Below are 21,140 nucleotides of genomic sequence, written 5' to 3' on the forward strand. Positions count from 1 at the left end.
GAGAGAGAACCAGAGCTCCCAGAAGAAACCTGTGCTGACACAGGGAGAACGTGCAAACTCCACACACACAGTTACCCAAGATGGTAATCAAACCGGGGTTCCTGGCGCTCTACTAACCACCGTGCCACTGTGTTAGGAGGAACAACCCTCATTCCAAAGAGTATAGGCCCAAGCTGCTCAGACCTTACTCATAAATCAACACTATTCCAGAAATCAGTCGAGTCAACTTTCTCTGGACTGAACTGGTGAGTGTAAATAATCTCATGGCATTATTTTAGTGAACACCGGAGTTACTTCCAGAGTCCTGGCCAAAATTTCCGCCTCAATTAACCTCTCTCAAAAGTACATTATCTGGTCATAATAACTTCACTACTTATTGTGTGCAAATTTCCTATGTAGCAACATTGCCTACGTTTCCAAAGTACTTCATTGGCTGTAATTTATTTTTATATTTGCCTGTGAGAAGTGCAATATATGTGCAAGACTTAAAATGTTATTTTCCTTTTCAAAAAGATAAGGTGATTGTTATACCCTTTAATTTACAAATATCACTGGGGAAGTTAGCTCATTTGTAGGGTGCAGCGTTATTCCAAGAGGAGCTGTGCTTTTGTAAAGCTTGCTAAACCAGTCTCATGCATTCCTCGAGTGCCAGTTTGATTTCATTGTAGTAAAGTCATCACTGTGTACTTTGTTTTTCAGAACTGGAATTACTACATTGAGATAAAAATACAGGAGTATGAAAATATGTAGGAGATTTGTAAACAGGCATTGGGTTGATGTCCAACCCTAGTGAAACAGATATCCTTCTAGCAGAAAATAGAGACAAAGCTTGCATTTAAACTGGATCTTTCACATTCTCCAGACATGCCAAGGAACTTTCTAGCCAAATACCTACTTTTGAAGGGTATACAATGTGGCAGAAATTATTGCAGACTATCATTTACAAGTAAGAATTAATGAAATGTGAACTGCTTTTCTGTTTCAATGGTATTTGAGGGTTAGGTGTTGGTCAGATCATTAAGTGAACTCCCTGTTTTCCTCAAAATGGCATGGGATCTTTTACCCTCACGTACAAGGGCAGATGGGAGTACAGGTTTAACACCTCGAATGAGAGCGAAAGACAGTGGTGATGAATCTGCCATATTATACATTATTGTTAGTTAATAATTGATAGCCTGAATTAACAACATTGTTAAGTATGTACAACATAATAAAGGTCTTTTACCACGTTTTAAGAATATACCACCAAGGGTATTAAATTTAACACTGGGGAACTGCATGAAAGAGATTTGGTGATTTTTCCCAGAGTCTGATAGGGAAGTTGAAAGAACAAAACTTTACTTTCTTCTCTTTTCTAAAGTTGCTTGAATTTATCAAACAGTTGTGACAGCAATTTATTTTGGATTCTGAAGAGGCGATTCAGTTCTCCAATGAACGTTGTGAAGTGGTTCTATTTCAATCCTGTCGGGTTTTTAAAAATTCATTTACGGATGAGTGCGTTGCTGGCTAAGACAATATTTATTGTCTCTCTCAGAGAGCAGTTAAGAATCAACCACATTGCTGTGGATCTGGAATCACGTAGTCCAGACCAGGTAAGGATGGCAGCTTCCTTCCCGAAAGGACATTAGTGAACCAGATGGATCTTACAACTGACTGTCACTTCTTGTCATCATTAGACTCTTTGAATCCGATAAATATCTAGAATTAATTCTACCATCTGCCATGGCAGGATATGAACCTGGGTCCCCAGGTTTTTATCTGGGTCTCTGGATTAACAGTCCAGCAATAACACTACTAGGCCACCACCTCCCCCCAGCGATGTGCTCTTAAGTGATTTATGCAGTTATTACATGTGCTTTGCTAGTACTTTGTTTTCCTGTTCTTTACATTGTGGTCAACATGCAGAATTGACCTGCTGGCAGTAGTTGGAGAATCTAGCATAGTATTGGCCTCATTTCTGACATTGCTGGATTAGATCCCAGCTGTGACTTGAGTTGAAATGGTGCTTGTTTTCAGTGAGCAGAAAATTGAGCCAAAACACAATGGTTTGGATGTTTCTTAACACATTGGGTATGCATCAGCTGGCATATTGGCTGTAGTGTCTCGGGTCTGCATCTGAATTAAGCCAGAAGGAGCTGTAAGAGACGCAAGCAGAACATAGAATATTACAGCACAGTACAAGCTCTTCGGCCCTCAATGTTGCGCTGATGTAAGCCATTCAGCCCATTGAATCAGTTCTGCCATTCTAGATGATCATGGCTGATCTGATCTGTTCTCAACTCCACCTTCCTGCCTTTTTCCCATGACCATTGAGTCCCTTACTGATATGACACTGAGACGGACAGCCACGCTAAAACAGTCTTTCTACGTTTGCATTTGCACGCAGTAGAACTGTCGAAGGCCCCCAACGTGTAGCGTTCCTGTCCTTGATCTTCCAATCCGATTAGGCAGGGAGCTTTCACGTTTTCATGCTGCTTCGGCAGTAGTCCAGAACCATCTCTCAGAAAACATAAGCTTTTAAAAAAAACTGTAATTCTAGTTCCACCCTGATTGATTCTCCCTGAGGCCTGGCTCACCATTCAGCAATTACCATCTGCTTGAACATAAGGCCTCCTGCAGACTTACTGGTGCCAACTCCCAGCTACTGACCTTGTTAATAGCCATATTCTGCTATCTGTTTAAACACAATGCTCTTCAAGTGACATGGTGGGGAGGGGTGGTCACTGTGTCTGTTAAAACCTTTTGATCAAGGCTGAGACTACAATTAGCCTCCAGGCCTGGCCTCTCAACAAACAAACTTGCATGATCTGTTCTTATCCTTTTAACCCAAAGTTTTGTCCCAAAGTCCACCAATCATTTCTGGCCCACAGTTGTAAATTGATAAAAGAACAAAACAAAAAAATGAATAATCAGTGAGGGTTCCAACACTTAGTGATTAAAAATCTGTCTGTCTCAACCCTGAATATACTTAACACAGCCTCTGCAGCCCTGTGTTTTCATATTAAACGTTAAATAGTCAATTTTATTAAAATTGCACGTAATATAATTCAAGTCTAATAATGCCCACTTCTTAACCATTTGGGCACCATTTGATATCTCCTTAATTATAAAACAAAAAGAAAAAGTAAATTGTCAAAAATATTTCCACGATTTATATTTGAATATTCCATCACAATTGTTCCTTAGCTTTCTTTGGATCTTTAAAGAGTACAGTGCTGTAATTATTGGAAATTTAGAAGGGAAAAGGCGGGCCTACAAGGCAGGTGGTGCAGTATGTGATAGAACAGCTAGTCAGTACTTTGGAACAAAAACAGAAGTTGCTGGAAGTTCAGCAGGTCTGACGACATCTGTGAGGAAAAGATCAGAGTTAACATTTCGGGTCCGGTGACCCTTCCGCAGAACTGTACTTTGATTTGTTCCTCTTATTGGAGCTGAAAAGTGGCAGCTAAAGATCTTAGTAACAGACTAATAGCTCCTTGCCAAGTTGCACAATGACTTCAGTACCCCGGTGATGGGGTGCAGCGTAGATCCACCAACATCAAGCCGGAGTTTCTGTCTGATCACTGCCTGCTGCTGGCTGACTGTCATCTACAGGGTCACCAGTGGCCTGCCGAGCAAATGTGAAAGCTGAATGTGAAATTGTTGGCACAGAAAACATTGAGAAACAAAAGGGATTACACAGGTTGGAGGACTGTGAAGTCCCTCTTTGAGTCTCCAACGGACTGGTGGGAAACAGTCAAGGGAAGCATGAAAAGTTTCTTTGTCCTCCAAGGTGTTCAGAAAGCAAGAAAGAGAGATGGGAAAAAACTCCAAACTCCAGAACCACATGCAGAACCTACTCCTGCTACAGACAATGGAGGGTCAATGTCAAGGAGGATCTCCAGGAAGTGAAGAGCCAATCAGAAAGCTTCACTCTTTGCCTCATAAGCAAAGGGTCCAGGGTCTGCTCCAAGGAGCAGGATGAGACGTGCTCACGATTCTTTTTCCAGAAGGTGTGCAGGAAGAGCTCTGTGATCAGCAGCCCGAAGGAAGAAGTTAGCTCGGTAACACCTCAGTCTGATATCCTGAGGATTAGTAAATCAATTTATGCCAGACTGTATGACAGGAAGCCCACAGAAAGTGTGGCCTCCTAGTTGTTCCTGACCTCTATCACAGAGGGTCTTAGATGACAACATGCAGGAGAGGCTGGACCAGCGTTATCTCTGGATGAGCTGACAAAGACCCTCGAGTCCTTAGAAAAGAATAAAACTCTGGGAAGCGACAGCTTACTAGCCGAGTTGTATTGGGCTCTGTGGGACCTGATTGGTCAGGATCTGCTGGAGGTGTACATAGGTACTATAAGTGAATCCAAGCCGAAAGGTATCATCACCCTCCTCTGCAAGCAGAAGGGATGGAGGGAGGAGATTAGAAATTAGCGACCAATCCCATTACTAAATGTAAAAGATAATAAAATGTGAGGCTGGATGAACACAGCAGGCCCAGCAGCATCTCAGGAGCACAAAAGCTGACGTTTCGGGCCTAGACCCTTCATCAGAGAGCTCTCTGATGAAGGGTCTAGGCCCGAAACGTCAGCTTTTGTGCTCCTGAGATGCTGCTGGGCCTGCTGTGTTCATCCAGCCTCACATTTTATTATCTTGGATTCTCCAGCATCTGCAGTTCCCATTATCACTAAATGTAAAAGCCTGTCTACGGCCATCACTAACTGGGTCAGGTCTGTTCCAGGATCAGTGATTCACCCCAATCAAACCTGTCTGTACCAAGTAGGACAATTTCCAAGAGCCTCGGGTATACAATCACTTACACGGGGTGGATGCCTTCCTCGTCATCCTGGACCAGAAGAAAGCCTTTGACAGATTATTGCACATGCACACGTGGGACTTGCTGTCCAGAATGGGCTTTGGGGAGGGATTCTGCAATTGAATCCAACCACTCTATACCAACATCGCTAGTGCAGTTTCGATCAATGTTTGGGAATCAGAAAACTTCCCAGCCAGATCTAGAGTCAGGCAGAGCTGCCTGCTCTCTCCTGCCTTGTTTGTATGTGGTATTGAGCCTTTTGCTGAGTCCATCAGGAAGGATGTGAGCCTGAGAGGGACAGCTATTCCATGCTGTGGATACCTCCAGGTCAAAGCCTGCCTGTGAATAAGATCCCCATTTTCTGCTTGGATGCACTGGCAGTGCACAGACTCATGAGCATCTGCAACCAGTTCAAACTGGTCCCTGCAGCCAAAATAAATCGAGGCAAGAATTAGGCCGTTGTCTTTGGGAACTGAGCCGACCAATCTTTGATTCCCTTCACACAGGGGATAGGTTACTTGGAGATGCAGGGATTATGGTACGGAGGAATCAGGGCGTGCACCAAAACTTAAGAGGAGATGAGGCAGCAACTGAGCTATTGGAAGCACTGCTGCCTCTCCACTGCAGGTAAAAACCTAGTCATCAGGTGTGAGGAGCTGTCTCTGTTGTACGTGTCGCAGGCCTGGCCCATTCCTCAAACCCGTGCCATTGTAGTTACCCGAGGCATCTTTCCAGTTCTTCTAGAGGTCTAAGATGGACCATATCCAGAGGGGGACACTGCACAAAGCTGTGGATAAGAGTGGGGAAGCAAGTACCCAAAGTTGTCCTCATCCTAATAGCCACCTCACTGTGCAGCTGCATCAAGTTGAGTGTGGACATTCAGTACGCAAACACCCCAAGCATCACTATGTACTGATATTCTGTTCAGAGTTGCAAAGGATGGGACCAGCCTCATTACTGTGGATTGCTCCAAGTAGTTATTTCCGTATCACCTGTCCTTCATGGTGAAATTTGTAAAGTAAAACACCTTTGATCATGCGTCTATCAGGAAGTGGTCAGCACATAACGTCCTTTGGGACCCTGCAGGACAAGGAGAGGGTGGGTCCTGTTGAGGTGTTCCCCAGGTGACTGTCAAAATCATTTGGCAGAATGCCTCATTGCCGGAACTTTGCAACAAGCACGAAGACATTGCTTGATTGGTTGTGAGTAAGGCACTGCCAGTGAGATCTTTCATCTGCGCCCGGACTGCACCACTACATACTGCCCCTTGAAGCAGCTGCAGGGCTTGGGTAGAGACTGTCGCACATCTAGTGACTAAATGTGCCTTTGCAAAGGAAGTCTGGAGAGAGATGCAGTGATTTCTTTCGAGGTTCGTCCTGAGCAGCTCTGTGCCCTATGGTCCGTTCACCGGGATGCACACCAAGACAAACGTTAACTAGTGAAAGATGTTCTTTGGTCTGCCCAAATCTTCTTGGTCTTCCAGTACCAAGAGTCAACCTCAACCAAGTGTTGCAGACTGGTATACTCCAAGGTCCAGAGCAATGTACTGAGGGACGTATGAAAGTTGGAGCAGCTGCTGGCAAGGCACAGTGAGGAAAGACCACCATCTAAAGTCTTTCCTGCTGAAGGTAAATGTGAGTTCGTTCAGTTATTGGACCCTCCCACTGCCTCAAACATACGTAGATATACTCTTTAGAGCAAGAAATGCCTTGAGTTTGACTTTTCAATAGTCATGCTTCTCCATGTGAAACTGTACAGAACCGAACAGCTTTAGTAACTGCATGTTTATGAAGACGTCTTATGAATAAATATATTTTTGAAATAAATTTAAAAAATCAATGTGAAATAGCTGATGATTCTGAACCTCAGAATCCATTTTAGTGGCATGCTTGAGGTTGGGTGGTCATCTCTTTTGTTTAATAAACAAAATATTTTCCTGGTGAAAGAGTGTTCTAGGCATTCTTTTCATCAGCACAGAAGACTGTTATAATTTGGATGGATTCCGCATTCTCTTCAGAGGTCTGACATAGATTAATGTCATAGGTGAAATATTCTCTTGAGGATTTTGCAGAAGTATCAAAGCATTACTTTTGGTAACGAGGCAGAGAACTGTGGGTGTGGAGGTGATAAAATGTGAAATCTTGGTAAGGAGTATTCACTGAAGAGAGAATCTCTGTGAAAGCCTGATTATACAGATTTCTAATGCTGTGCTAAGCATAAAAGGCGAGAATAAATAGCTACTCATATACTAAATTTAGAATGGATTAGAAATTTTCAATCCTCCAGATGCTGATTTTAAACCCACCTCAATTCTTTTTTAAAAAAAAACAGCATGTGAACCTATTGTCGTTTGCCTTTAGCCACTTTTTAACGGCTTGGTTTACGAGTGTCGTGTGCATCATTCACTTTGAAGACATGTCACGGTCACTTTTCTACAAGTATGATATTTTCTGTGCTCTGCAGTGTGTATTAATACTGCAAGAGCTGAACATTTTGTTGCATTGTCCTCTCTTGGGGAGTGTAGGTAAAGTTGGCACATGCTGCGAATCCACATGGTGAGTTTTTCTCTGTGCGCTACACGACATCCACGTCTTCGTGAAATCTGAGCAGAGTGGAGGTAAAAGTTCTAAAATGGGGATAACGGACAGAGTGTTTGCTTAAAGGTTTTTGGAGCAGTGTTGCAATTTTGTTAAGGAATGTTGGTGGGGAACTGGATGCATTTTTCAGGAACCAGCCCTTCCAGGTTAATCCTTGCTGACCTATCTTCAGCCCCTCAAATGTATTTTTTTTTAATTGCCTTCTGACAATATTAAGTCATGGAAATTTTTAGGAAATCTGTTTGGAGTTTAGAATTTGTGGCCATTTTCAGTAATTCAGGCCCCTGTGACGTTTATTAAGGTACGACTTCCTTTGTGTCCGTTGGATGGTGTGCAAATTGGGATTCCTGCAAATTATCCACATACTTTCAACAAATTTAAGGAAACTCACTCACCAGATCTGCCCCTCCCCCCCAACTCCTCAAATTAGGAAATAGATTCATAGAGATCTATAGCACAGAAAAAAGGCTCTTCAATCTATCTACTCTGTTCTGGTCAAATCAACTTCCAAACTATTCTAGTCCCATTTTCCAGCACTTAGCTTACTTAGCAACAGCTTCGTATGCTTTTGCATTGCAGGTCACAACACTTCTCGAATGTTAGGAGGGCTTCTGCCTCACCCAACCTTATGAGCAGTGTGTTCCAGATTTCCACCACCCTCTGGACGAACAGGTTTTTACTCCCCTTCCCTCTAAATCTTCTACCCTTTAACTTAAATAAATCTTTGGCAGAGGGAAGATTGGGCCACAGCGGGCATCCACTGAACTAAATCTGACTCTGTCCCTAATTCTGGGCTAATTTTGCCCTCCTGCCCTAGTTATACCCGTTGGAATTTCAGGGTTGTCATTCCTATGGTAACACTCAAAGGCTTGTCTGCTAATGTATTTTTTCTAAAATAACTTACCGTCTTTGTTGTCTCCTCCCCCCGAGATTGACTCAATTTATATGTTTAATGGTTCAATTGGAGGAAGTATTTTGTGTTGGCTTACTGCTCTCAGTGGGATTAATTCTGTGCATTTTGTCTAAGCAAGGAGCCTCTTCACTGCAGAAGTCTTGGTGTAATATTAAATTCTCTCCAGCTTTAATTGTTAATTTATTCAACAGAGCAAAAGTGCATTGGAGCACGAACACTTTGTTGCTAAACAAGCAAAGGACACTGCAGAGGATCATGTGAAACGCCTCATGGATGAAAATGAGACCCTGAAGAAAAAAATTGCAGAATTACTGAATGAAATCAGTGACCTCAATCACGTGGTTTCTAACATGAAGATGGAAGAGAGCAGGTTCAGGGATAAACTTGCATGTCTGGAGGTAATGCAGTTACGGAGATATTGTTTTTATCTATAACCTCTGTTTGTTTTGCTCCTTTATCTGAAGATCCAATATATTATGTTCATACAGTACAGAGTTTCAGCAACTTTGCTGAGGGAGTAGCTCTTTGCCATCAAGCCTGTATATTGTTTAAGACTATGCCCTATTAATGAAGGTAAGAGACAACAGTTTAGTGTTTACCATTGCTGCTGAGCAATGCAGTGAGAAGGCAAAAGAGTTACCAAGCCAAACATCACTGGAGTGCAGTATAGAGCCTACTCATGCTATTGCTGGGCCTCAGAAACAAAGCCACTTACTGCTGGAGGGTTCAAAGTTCCAGACCTGACCCATTCCACAAACCCAAAAGGATAGTAAGCAATCAAAGCCCCAACTCAGTCCATTCAGAAAAATGCCAGTACAAAAGCTTTGCCATATTTGACACTGCTTAGTTTCGGAAGAACCGACAGTGATCACACAAACAATGGGCCAATGCGTATTTTTACCCAGTTAAGAATAGTTGAGTCACAGGAAGTGGTTTGGGGCAGTTGCCACCAAGGTGTAGTGGGGAAAGCAGCTTTTGGTCTCTTTTAACTGGGATTCAGAGATAACCTTAAAATCTGTTCCATCACAACTTTTGCAGAAAGAGAAGCAGCAGCTGGAAGTTGCCTTGAGGGAAATTGGAGACCAAGAACAGGACATTTCATTCGCAAAAAGAGCTTTGGAGAGCCGGTTGGAAGAACTTCAGGTATTTAGTTGAGCTGTAAGCAATACACCAATAAACAAAAGAACACAAACTTAGTGGGGAGTGATGAATTTTCTATATTTGGTTATCATCTCAAACCCTATAAACCTTGGAAGCATTCTGAGGAAAGGTCACTAGACCCGAAATGTTAACTCTGATTTCTCTCCATAGATGCTGCCAGACCTGCTGTACTTTTCCTGCAATTTTTGTTTTTGCTCTAGAGGACAAAACCTTGGCCTTAGTACTCTGCAGTGGGCTAATGGGCATGGACACTAAAATCGCAAACGGTGGTGTTCCCATCTAGTATTTTGTGAAATACCAGGCACTTGATAAATGTAATTCTGAATATGGGACGAGAAGTTCCATTTTCCTTAATCTGAAAGAAGTCAATTGAAGACCTACCATGGTCAATCGATTGGCCGGAAAGTAACCATTAAGCTGGTTAAGGACTTGTTTCCTTCCTCCTCTGGGCTGTGGCTCCCAGTGCCATTTGATTGACCACTATTGAACCCTGAATTGTGCTGATAGTGGGATCAGCATCAATGATCAGGAAACATTCTGATCAGCAAAACTGACCAAATGATTAACATAATTCAGTGGTCTTTTCCCGTCAAGAGGGCTGATTGTCAAGTCTCTAACAGGCTCCTATATGACTCAAAAATTTGGAATTTTTTCTCTCAGAAATATTCACAGAGAAACTTATCACACAGTGTTTATGGGAAATACTTCAGGAGCAGAAGTATATTTTGTTGTAGGATTGTTACCTATTTAAATACAGAAATTGTACTTGTAAAAGCTGCTGGTTAATTAGTGATCAGTTGTACAATACATTTATGATATGGAACTGCTTACTAAAGTGGTTCTGCAAAACCAGCTCTAAATGATATGGTATCTGCACTTTCCTTAGAAGAACTGAGCGAGTGTATAATTTCAAGTTGCAGTTTGAGAATCTACAGGCCATCTGTAGGTTCTTGTATTCTTGATCCTGTGCTTGCTGCTAGTGTTTGACATCTATAAATCAAACAGGCCTAATCATTCACCCCACCCCCTCAAAAAAAAGTGTAAGGGAAGATTCTGTGACTTTAAAAGCTTTGAGCATTGCTTCTGTACAGACATTGATGGTTATCTTTCAGGAATCGCTGGAGTCAGGGAGGGTGAACCAGAGAATTGGAAAATGGCTAATGTAACACCTCGGTTTTAAGAAGGGAGCAAGGCAGAAGGTGGGATATTATAGGCATGTTAACTTGACCTCGATCATTGGCAAGATTTTGGTGTCCATTATTGAGGATACAATTGTGGAGTAGTTGGAAGTGCATGGTAAAATAGGGCTGAGTCTGCACAGCTTCATTAAGGGGAGGTTACGTCTGACAAATCAGTAACAGTTCTTTGAGGAGGTTTTGAGCATGTTCAACAAAGGAGTGCTAGTGATTTTAATGTATTTGGATTTCCAGAAGACCTTTGGTAAGGCGCTGCACAGGAGGCTGCTGAATAAGATAGGTGCTCATAGTGTTAGGGGAAAGATACTGGCATGTATTGGCTGACTGTCAGAAGGCAGAGAGTGGGGATAAAGGATGGCACTCAGTGACGAGTGGAATTCTGCAGAGGTGAGTGTTGGCACTAAAACTATTCATGTTATACATTAACAATCTGGACGAAGGAACTGATCTATGTTTGCAGATGATGCAAAGAGAGGTGGAGGAAGTTGTAGTGTTGAGGAAGTGGAAAGGCTGCTGAAGAACTTGGATAGGCAAGGAGAGTGAGCAAAGAAGTGGCAGATGGAAGACAATGCGGAAAGTTGTGAGGTTAAGTACTTTGTAAGGAAGAAAACAGAAAAGGGGGAAAAGCTTTGGAAATCTGAAGTACAGAGGGACTTGAGAGCCCTAGTTCAGGGATCTCATAAGGTTAAATTGCAGATTCCATTGGCTGTTAGGAAGGCAAATGCAATACTAGCATTCAATTTAAGAGGGCTAGAATACAAGAAAGCTCTGGTCAGACCACATTTGGAATACTGAGCGGTATTGGGCCCTGTATCTATGGAACAATGTCCTGGCCTTGGAGGGAGCTCAGAACTGACTTACAAGAATGATCCCAGGAAAGAGGGGCATGACAGCGAGGCTTATCAGAGGAGAGTTGAGGACCCTGCATCTGTATTCGATGGAATTTACAAGGATAAGGGACAATCTGATTAAAGCTTACAGAATACTGAGAGGCTTAGATAGAGTAGACGTGGCGAAGATGTTTCCACTAATAGGACAGACTAGGACCTGAGAGCATAGCATCAGTGAAGGGATGAAGCTTCAGAACTGAGATGAGGGGGAATTTCTTCAGCCAGAGGGTGGTGAACCTGCGGAACTCATTGTCGGAGAAGGCTGTGGAGGTCAAGTCATTGAGTGTATAGGTTCTTGATTAGTAGGAGGATCAAGCGTTATGGGGAAAAAGGCAGAGAATGGGGTTGAGAAACATAATGGTCATGATTGAATGGTAGAGCAGATGCAACAGGCCGAATGGCCCAATTCTGCTGCTGTGGCTTAATGTCGTGTAGGACTAGTGATAAGCAACATCCTTTGTTGAATTCCTCTCATGAGTACTACACTCACTGTTGCTGCTTGCTCTGCGTACAGATTACTTGAGTTGTCTGCCTCTCTAGTCTTCTCCAATATCTTTCAGTACAGTCAGCAGCTTAATCCAATCAACCAAGCTGAATGCTTTGGCAAAATCTGCAAAACAAATATAATTTTTGTCCAAATTCAACTACATTTACTCATTCATCTCAATATCAGTTACTTTTCCCGTCCATCTTCCTCCCTAGCAGTGAATTTGCTTCGCCGAAAGTTGTGTGGAATGAGTGAGCTTGTGGGGATGTCATTTTGAGATAAAATCAGAGGCTTCTTCCTGGCTTATTACATATTTAGGCACTTCCTGGTGCATTGATTCCTTCAGCATCAGGTTTCAAAGAACTGAAATAATTTGAGACCCACATATTCCTTCCACAATGGACACTGTTTAGTCTTAGAGCAGTTACAGAGCTCCTAAGCTGATGACACAATGAGACAGCATTGTCCTAAGAAGCAAACAAAGTCACACCCAGATTCCATCTGTTTCACTTACCAATAAACAAATGATTAGTTATCTATTAGCCGATTTGGAAATGATGAAACAGTGTGATAGAATAGTTGAGGGTTACTGGATTTTGTACTCCTCAAAGCCTGTCCGTCATCTGGAAGGCACAATTCAGGAACGTGATCAAATTCTCTCCACTTATTTGAGTGAATGCAGCTCCAACAGCACTCAACAAGCTCGACACCATCGAAAACAAAGCAGCCCATTTAGTAGGCTATTCACTGAGGCCGTCAATTACTAGTCTACATTTCAACATTCATGTCCTCCGTTGCCAATGCAAAGTAACATTAAAGTGTATTATCTGCAAGGTGCGCTGCAGCAATCCACCAAGCCTCCTTAAATAGTATCTTCCAAACTCCTGTCCCCTACAGCCCAGAAGACCAAAGGTAATAGATACATGGAAACACCACCGTCTGCAAGTTCCCCTCCAAATCACATGCCATCCTAACTTGCATCTGTATCTTGTATTCCTTCACTGTTGCTAAGCATAAATGCTGGAACTCCTTTGAACTGGAGTCTCTACACCGCAAAGACTGAAGCAGTTTAAAAAGGTAGATCACCACGAACTTTTCAAGTACAAGTAGGGATGGAGGATAAATGCCAGTTTTGCCAACAATGCTGATATCCCAAGATGAAATGATCAAAAACTGTGATTACATTACCTGCTGCATGGAGAATAGTGCTAATTGTAAATGTGTGTTAGGATTGGTCCAGTTATGGCACATCTGTGAGAAACTCTCCATGCTGAGGCCTGGTCTTCCCCCACAGATTTCCCTGGTGAAGTCCATGTGTCATCATTCTGTTTTAGTTAGAAACTATTTTATGGAACCCTGGAACAAAAACAAAGTTGCTGAAAAAGCTTAGCAGATCTGGCAGCATCTGTGAAGGAAAAAAACAGAGTTAACGTTTCGGGTCTGGTGACCCTTCCTCATAACTTCCGATGGAATCCTCATAGCTTCTCATGATCTATTTGGATATCTCTGATTGCCTTTTCCTTCTCATTGCTCCTTGGCCCAGGCTTCTAACATTGAATCTTATGTTGACCAGAGATAACAAGGACTCCTGTGTAGTTTTACATCTCATGTACCTTTTATGCATGATACTGACCTTCTCTGCCACTTGAATGTTAGGTTTTAATGAAATGTTTTATATGCACTTAATTTCAAAAGTGAATCCACAATACTGCACGAGGTAAGTTTATACAGTCACACCTTGGTATAAAATAGAGCTTATGACAGTATGCATAAAAAGCAGTAAAGTATACAAGTGATTTCTTTGTGTTGTGTGGGCAGCCCATTACCCAGTTTTAGTCCATCAGAAACAATTAGTCCACAATTGCACTTAATTTGCAAATGCAGTAACCCTTAATGTGACAAATTGTTTCAACTACATGATGACTGTCTCGTTCTACAGAGAAGCCTCAATAACCGATCACAGGAGTATGAGGACGTAAAGGAAAGACTTGATTCAGAAATAGCTCAGAAGGATCTTTTGAAGAAAACGAAGAATGAAATGGAGGTCAAGAAAAGGCAGTTGGAGAAGATGATAGAAAAACTTGAGAAAGAGGTTGGATCCTTTTTCAACACTGCACAGATCATTTTGTTTATATCCAATGAATGTTACTTTTTAATAATTCATGGTAGGAGGATAACTTCCTGCTTCATAACCATGCTAAAATAATCAGTCAGTTAAGAGTTAACTCAAGTGTGACATTGCTGTATTCATCCAGTTAATGTCAGCTCTTTCAAAGAAATGTTAAAATAATAAAATGCTAAATGAAATAGCATTTTAAATTTATTTCATATCAAATTGTTAAAACAAATCACCTAAATGCAGTAGTATGCACTGGAAGTACATTTTTATTGTAAAACTCTGCACTCATCATATGGTGTTCCTATGTTACATCCTTGTTTAGAGGGTGGGGAGGTGACATTATCATGTGTCATGCATGTACTTGAGCGTGCACAATACAGTGTTCCAGATTTTAAAGGAAACCTGCCAGCCCAAAGTGTGCAGCCAGTTTAACCAGGCTGGAACAATTATGGTGCTTTGGATAATGTCTCAGGAGGGATATGGTTTCCTTTGAAGAAGGTAGGGGGAATCAGTCCCAGATTTTTGTTCACCTCCTGGTGGCAGTGCTGCAGCACTAGTACAGGCCAGAATTAGACCTAATCACCAGCCTGTCCTTCTAGTCCAGAGAACAAATAAGTGAAAAGAGGGAGTTGGCAAAGAGCCAGTTTTGCTTGTGGTGTGGAAATGTGCTTTGAGATATGCCTTTCTGTTGAAGGAAGTAACATCCTGTGATTCTTGCTGCATTTGCAATTTAGAATTTTTCCTTATTTTCAAATTGCAGGGCTAAGCAACTTAAGTTGTGTGGAGAGACTAGAAGAACTGAGATTGTTCTCCTTAAAGCTGAGGATATAAATGGGAGATTTAAGATAGGGATTTCAAATTATAAGTGTTTTCAATAGAGTAAATAAGAAGAAATGCATAACAGCAGATGGTCAGAAACCAGAGGACACTGTAACAAAAGCTACAGTGTAGAAGAGGATCGTTTTTCTTATCATGGTGAATTGTATGACTTTAAAAGGTGGTAGGGTGTGATTCAGTAGTGACTTCCAACAGGGAATTCATTTTTTTCTCTCTTGATTGAAAGAAATGCTCCTTTATCTTCTTCCCCTTCCCCCACTTCCATCTCACTGCTGTTACCTTCTGCAGATGGCTGAGATGAGTCAGGATTCTCAGAGGTCAAACCTTGATCTGCGGAAGGAGCTTGATGAGTACAAGGAAAAGAATCGCAGTCAACTGAATGTCCTGCAGCAGCAGCTGAAAACTAAAGCCCTGGAGGCTGAGAACTCTCAACTAATAACCAAGAAACTGCAGGATGAGGTAATGTAAGATAACTGTGTTTATTTAACCTTTAGCCAATAACCTTTGACCAAAGTCTTCTAACGAAAGTTAAATTCAGTGGAAAGTTAATCAGCTTTTGTGCTTATTTGAAACACAACACAGGAAACTGATTGTATTAGCAAAATTAAATTTTAGAATTGCCTATTTGGACCCAAAGTTCATTTGATAGAAAGAATATTGGAAAAGTATATTTGCTGTTTACATAATTCTCAGTAGTGTATTACTGAGTTTCCGAAATGAACATTCTATTATTTAGAAATCATTTGCAACTTCAATTCCATTTTATTGTAAAGCAATTATTAGCATTCAACCTAATAATCAAATCATTTCTGTATTAAAAACTCCTTCATTTGGTGGGTTTTTTCCACACACAACATTTCTTTTTAACTATTTCAGAATTTGTAGACTTGTAGCTTCTGTTGGGTTAGAGCACTCAGATTTCTCTGTCTGTTAGAGAAGGAAAGAGTGCATTAAAGAAGAAACCTTACACATTTCAATAAGGCATTCAGCAGGGTTCTTCATGGTAGACTGGTTAGCAAGGTTAGATCACAAGGAATACAGGGAGAACCAGCTATTTGGATACAGAGCTGGCTCGAAGGTAGAAAACAGAGGGTGCTGGTAAAGGTTGCTTTTCAGACTGGAGGCAGGGCTATACCACAAGGATCGGTGCTAGGTCAAATGCTTTTTATCATTTATACAAATGATTTGGATGTGAACATAGGAGAACATAGGAACATAGTTAATAAGTTTGCAGATGACACTAAAATTGGAGATGTAGTGGACAGCAAAGATAGTTACCGAGGAGTACAACGAGATCTTGATCAGATGGGTCAATGGGCTGAGGAGTGGCAGATGGAGTTTAATTTAGATAAATGTGAGGTGATGCATTTTGGCCTAATGCACTTAACGGTAAGGTCCTGGGAAATGTTGTTGCTGAGCGAACAGACCTTGGAGTGCATGTTCGTAGTTCCTTGAAAGTGGAGTCACTGGGAGATCGGATAGTGAAGGAGGCGTTTGGTATGCTTGTTTTTATTGGTCTGCATTGAGTACAGCAGTTGGGAGACCACGTTGCAGCTGTACAGGACATTGTTCTGGCCTCTTTTGCAGTAAAGTGTGCAATTCTTGTCTCCCTCCTATAAGAATGATGTTGTGAAACTAGAAAGGGTGCAGAAAAGATTTACAAGGATGTTACCAGGGCTGGAGGGTTTGAGCTGTAGAGAAGGGCTGAATATGCTGGGGCTATTTTTGCCTGAAGCTTTGGAGGCTGAGGGATAACCTTGTAGAGGGTTATAAAATCATGAGAGGCAAGGAAAAATAGATACGGTATTTTGCCCGGGTGGGGAGTCCAAAACTAGAGGGCACTGGGTTAAGGTGAGAGGGGAAAGATTTAAAAGGGAAGAAAGGGACAGCTTTTTCAGGCAGAGGGAGCTCTGCGTATGGAATGAGATGTCAGAGGAAGTGGTGGGGGCTGATACAATTACTTTTGTTTAGAAGGCATTTGGATGGCTTTACGAAGAGAAAGAGCTTAGAGGGATAGGGGCCAAATGTTGACAAATGAGACTAAATTTATATAGGATATCTGATCAGCATGGATGAGTTGAACCAAAGGGTCTGTTTCCATGCTGTACATCTTCATGACCCTATGACCCTATTTAGGAATTTGTCAGCCGTGGACAAATGGTGAACTTTTACTCAGTAAAGTGTATTTATATAGCACCTTTGGTATGGAAAGTGTTCGGAAGTACTTCACAGTAGTGTTATCAAATAAAATTTGACATTGAACTACATTGGGAGCTATTAAGGTCAATTGTTTGGTCAGACAGATGAATGGCGGTACCTGGGATTGGGCATTGTGTACTGACATGGACAGCAGAGAGGAAATGGAGTAGGAATAAACAAGTCATTTTTTGTGTGGCCGCCACTATTTAGTGGTGTACTGCAGGGATCAGTGCTTGGACCCCAGCTATTCCCATTATATATTGATGAATTAGACGAGGGAACTAAATGTTATATCTCCCAGGTTTTCAGGTGACACAAAGCCAGGTGGGAGAGTGCACTGGGAGGATGATGCAGCGATGCTTCAATGTGTTTTGGATACATTGAGTGAGTGGGCAAACGCTTGGCAGATAAGTATAATGTGGACAAATGTGAGGTTATCCTCTGTGGTAGTAAAAATAGGAAGAAAACTTATTATCTAAATGGCAGTAGATTGGGAAATGGAGAGGTTCAGTGATACCTGGGTGCCCTTGGGCATCAGTCGCTGATAGTAAGCATGTAGGTGTATCAGGCAGTAACAACGGCAAATGGTGTGTTCCTCTTCATAGCAGAGGTTTTGACTACAACCGCAGGGATGTCTTCCTGCAGTTGTACAGGGTTTTGTGAGACTACACCTAGAAAACTATGGTCTTGTTATCTTAGCAACAATGTTTTGGCTGTGGAGGGAGTGCAATGAAGGTTTAATGGACTGATTCCTGGGTTGGCAGAACTGATGTATAAAGAGAGACTAGATCAGTTAGGACTACATTTACTAGAGTTTAGAAGATTGTGGAGGACTAGTCAGGATGAATGCAGGAAGGATGTTCCTGATAACCAGGTGTCACTGTCTAAGGAAGTGTGGGACTGGATGAACACAGCAGGCCAAGCAGCATTTGTCCTCCTAAGATGCTGCTTGGCCTGCTGTGTTCATCCAGCCCCACACTGTGTTATCTCGGATTCTCCAGCATCTGCAGTTCCCATTATCTCCAGTCACTGTCTAAGGATGCGCGTTAGGCCCTTCAGGACTGAGATGAGAAGAAATTTCTTGCCTCAGAGTAGTGTGGAGTTCTCTGCCACTGAAAGCAGTTGAGGCTGATGCATTAAATGTTTTCAACAGGGAGTTAGACATTGCCCTTGGGGATCAAAGGGCAACAGGCAGAGGTGGGTACAGGGGACTGAGTTAGATGATTAGCCATTGCAAAGTTGAATGGTGGAGCAGGCTGAATGACATACTCCTGTTATTTTCTGTGTTTCCAATTTAAATAGCTACTTAAAGGATGTCATAGAGAAGCAGAGAATTAGGAGGGAATTGCTGAGTTTAGGACCCTGCAAAGGTATAGCTGCCAACAATTGCATGGCTAACAACAGGAATAATTAATAGGAAGGTTGTTGGAATCAAGGAGGTTGAAGAAGGAAGGAGTGAAGTCATCAAGGGAGGGGTGAAGTCATGAAGAACTTCAAAACTAGAATGAACATATTGGACCTAATTTGTGGCCTAACTGGGAGCCACTGTAGGTCAATGTGTCACCGATGTGTTTCGGTGATTTTGTGCAACTTGGTCACGGACAGCAGAGTTTTGGTGGTCCTCAAATTTATTATTAATTCATTGGATGTGGTTATTGATGGCTAGGCCAGCATTTATTCCCCATCCCTAATCACTCAGGGGTAAGTTAAGAGTCAACCATATTGTTGTGGGTCCGGAGTCATGTGTAGGCCAGAGCTGGTAAGGATAGTGGATTTCCTTCTCCAAAAGATGTTTGTGAACTAGGTGGGATTCTCCAACAATCAACAATGGTTTTATGGTCATCATTAGACTGTAATCCTGCCATAACAAAAATCTGGAATTTGAACTTGGATCCCCAGAACATGACCTGTGTCTGTAGATTAATTGTTGAGCGATAATACTATTAGGCCATTGCATCCCTTACAGACGTGCATGATGGGAGATTGCACAATCTGGTATGGATGAGGCTTCCAGCAGGCATTGACCGGAGGTGGAGTTAAATAATGTTACATAGGTCAAGCTGGTACTGAGAGCATGGGTGTGTGGTGTGAAGCTTGTTTCTGTGTCAGAAATGGTGTTATTATTGAAACAGAGATAGTAGGAACTGCAGATGCTGGAGAATCTGAGATAACAAGGTGTAGAGCTGGATGAACAGAGCATCAGAGGAGCAGGAAGGATGACGTTTCGGGCCTACACCCTTCACTTGTTGGTATGTGTGGTATTTGAAACTCTGCAACAGGTCTCACTATCCTTCGAAAAAATGTGATCCAGTGGCTGTCTTGTATGAATCAGGGGCAGGACCACATCCAGGCTCAGACAATGCCAAGCAGAGAGATAAAGTCATTGACTCGAGAATGAGTTTGTAATGGAGACAAAAGACAATGGCTTCAATAAACTTTTAACAAATAAACTTTTTCACATCGTGAAATGTAAAAAGCAGGGATAAACTTCTCAGCAAAACATATACAAGCATTCTTTCAAAAGAACCATTCATTCTACACCCCCTTTTCCTCCTAAGTTTCAAATAATAAATATTAACTTCCATTAAAACTTATCCAGATGAGGAATTTATTTTGTCCAAAGAACATCTTCAAAATGCCAGATGCATTGAGTAAAAACACTTAATTTCCTTTACAACTTAAGTTTAACGAACATTATGCATTATTTATAACAATGAATCCCAAAACTGTCAGTGGTTTCCTACTAAAGGCAGTGGAAATGATGACTAATGGTTGAAGTATTATAAAAGGCATACTTGAGAACTTTAGGTCCCTTTGCTGTAAAATTTTCTGTTGTAATCAATTAGCTTCAGAGCAAACTGGTTGCTTTGTGGAATTCTTTAATCATAGTCTTGTGATATTAAAATGAGCTAGTTCTCCTGCAGTCAAAAAGGTTTGAAAGGTAGCCCTATTGCAGCTAGAGTCTCCTTGTTTGATTTACAAATTGGTTTTTGGTGTCAAATGTGACTCAGTAATCTTGTCTTTTTCAGTTTGTTTCCAGAGATCGATATTTCAGCACAGCACTGAAGCAGTGTACATTTCGTACTGCATTTCCCGACAGTGATATCGTTTCAAAAGTACCAGTACTTCATTGGTTGCAAAACATACATTGGTTGCAAAACATATTGTGTGTCCTAATATTGTGAAAGTCACCATATAAAGGTTTTATTTTCGTTTTCTTTTGATTTCCCCAGTAGCCACCTAAACTGATAGTTCCAAAGGAGGTCATGTTGGCCTCTAATCTTTAACTCTGTTCCTGCTTGGTTTCTGCAGCATTTTCTGCTTTGATTTCAAAGAATGTTAGCATCAACGCTTCATGTTTCTGCTTAGGGAATTTTCTCCCAAATAATGCTGCTATTTGATGTTCTGTTGTGAAAATACAGCTCACCAAACTAGGTTTGCGATCTCATTGAAAGATGAAGCAGACTTGATGGATATAGTTTCTGTTAGAATTAAGGATTTGCCAAATGGGTTTTCCCTGTTGAATCTCTGTAAAATTTAGAAATCATTAGAAGCTGTTTTCCAAAAAGAACAGTTTTCCTGGTTATGATCCTGCTTGAGTGGAAGACAAGGCCGAAGGCAAGGGTGCTGATGAGTTTGCGTTGAACTCAGTTCCCCAGATTTCTGTGCAGCCATTATCTCAAAGCTGTTGCAGGAAGTTGGCGATCTGGATCTGCTTTTCTGTTCTCTGCTTTTTTTGTATGTTGTGGAAGACCAAGAAAAAAATACCACACTATCAAGTTACACTGACGTTCTGTTCATAGAGAAGCACCTTCAACTTGCTGCATGCAAATAGATAAGTTCATCCATCAACCTGGAAAAATTTATAGATCCTGCTTTTCCAATGCATTTTACAAAGAATGATTTGGAATACTGAGGGGAAACCTCTGTACCAATTCTTAAAA

The 21,140-nt window shown here is 41.6% G+C and overlaps 1 protein-coding gene across 4 annotated transcripts in view; it reads left to right on the forward strand.

The window, feature by feature from the left end:
* cgnl1 (cingulin-like 1) overlaps positions 1-21,140 on the forward strand; it is a 140,626-nt gene that overhangs the window by 85,526 nt on the left and 33,960 nt on the right. For all 4 annotated transcript variants that reach the window (XR_007250574.2, XM_048562536.2, XM_048562537.2 and 1 more), the window contains 4 exons: positions 8,499-8,705; positions 9,346-9,450; positions 13,981-14,133; positions 15,286-15,456. Coding sequence is in view for 3 of the 4 variants with exons in the window: in XM_048562536.2 (XP_048418493.2) it covers positions 8,499-8,705; positions 9,346-9,450; positions 13,981-14,133; positions 15,286-15,456 (636 nt within the window). In the remaining variant the exon portion in view is untranslated. The remainder of the gene's footprint in view (positions 1-8,498; positions 8,706-9,345; positions 9,451-13,980; positions 14,134-15,285; positions 15,457-21,140) is intronic.

This window comes from Stegostoma tigrinum, chromosome 33 (assembly GCF_030684315.1).
Source record: "Stegostoma tigrinum isolate sSteTig4 chromosome 33, sSteTig4.hap1, whole genome shotgun sequence".
Lineage (NCBI taxonomy): Eukaryota > Metazoa > Chordata > Chondrichthyes > Orectolobiformes > Stegostomatidae > Stegostoma > Stegostoma tigrinum.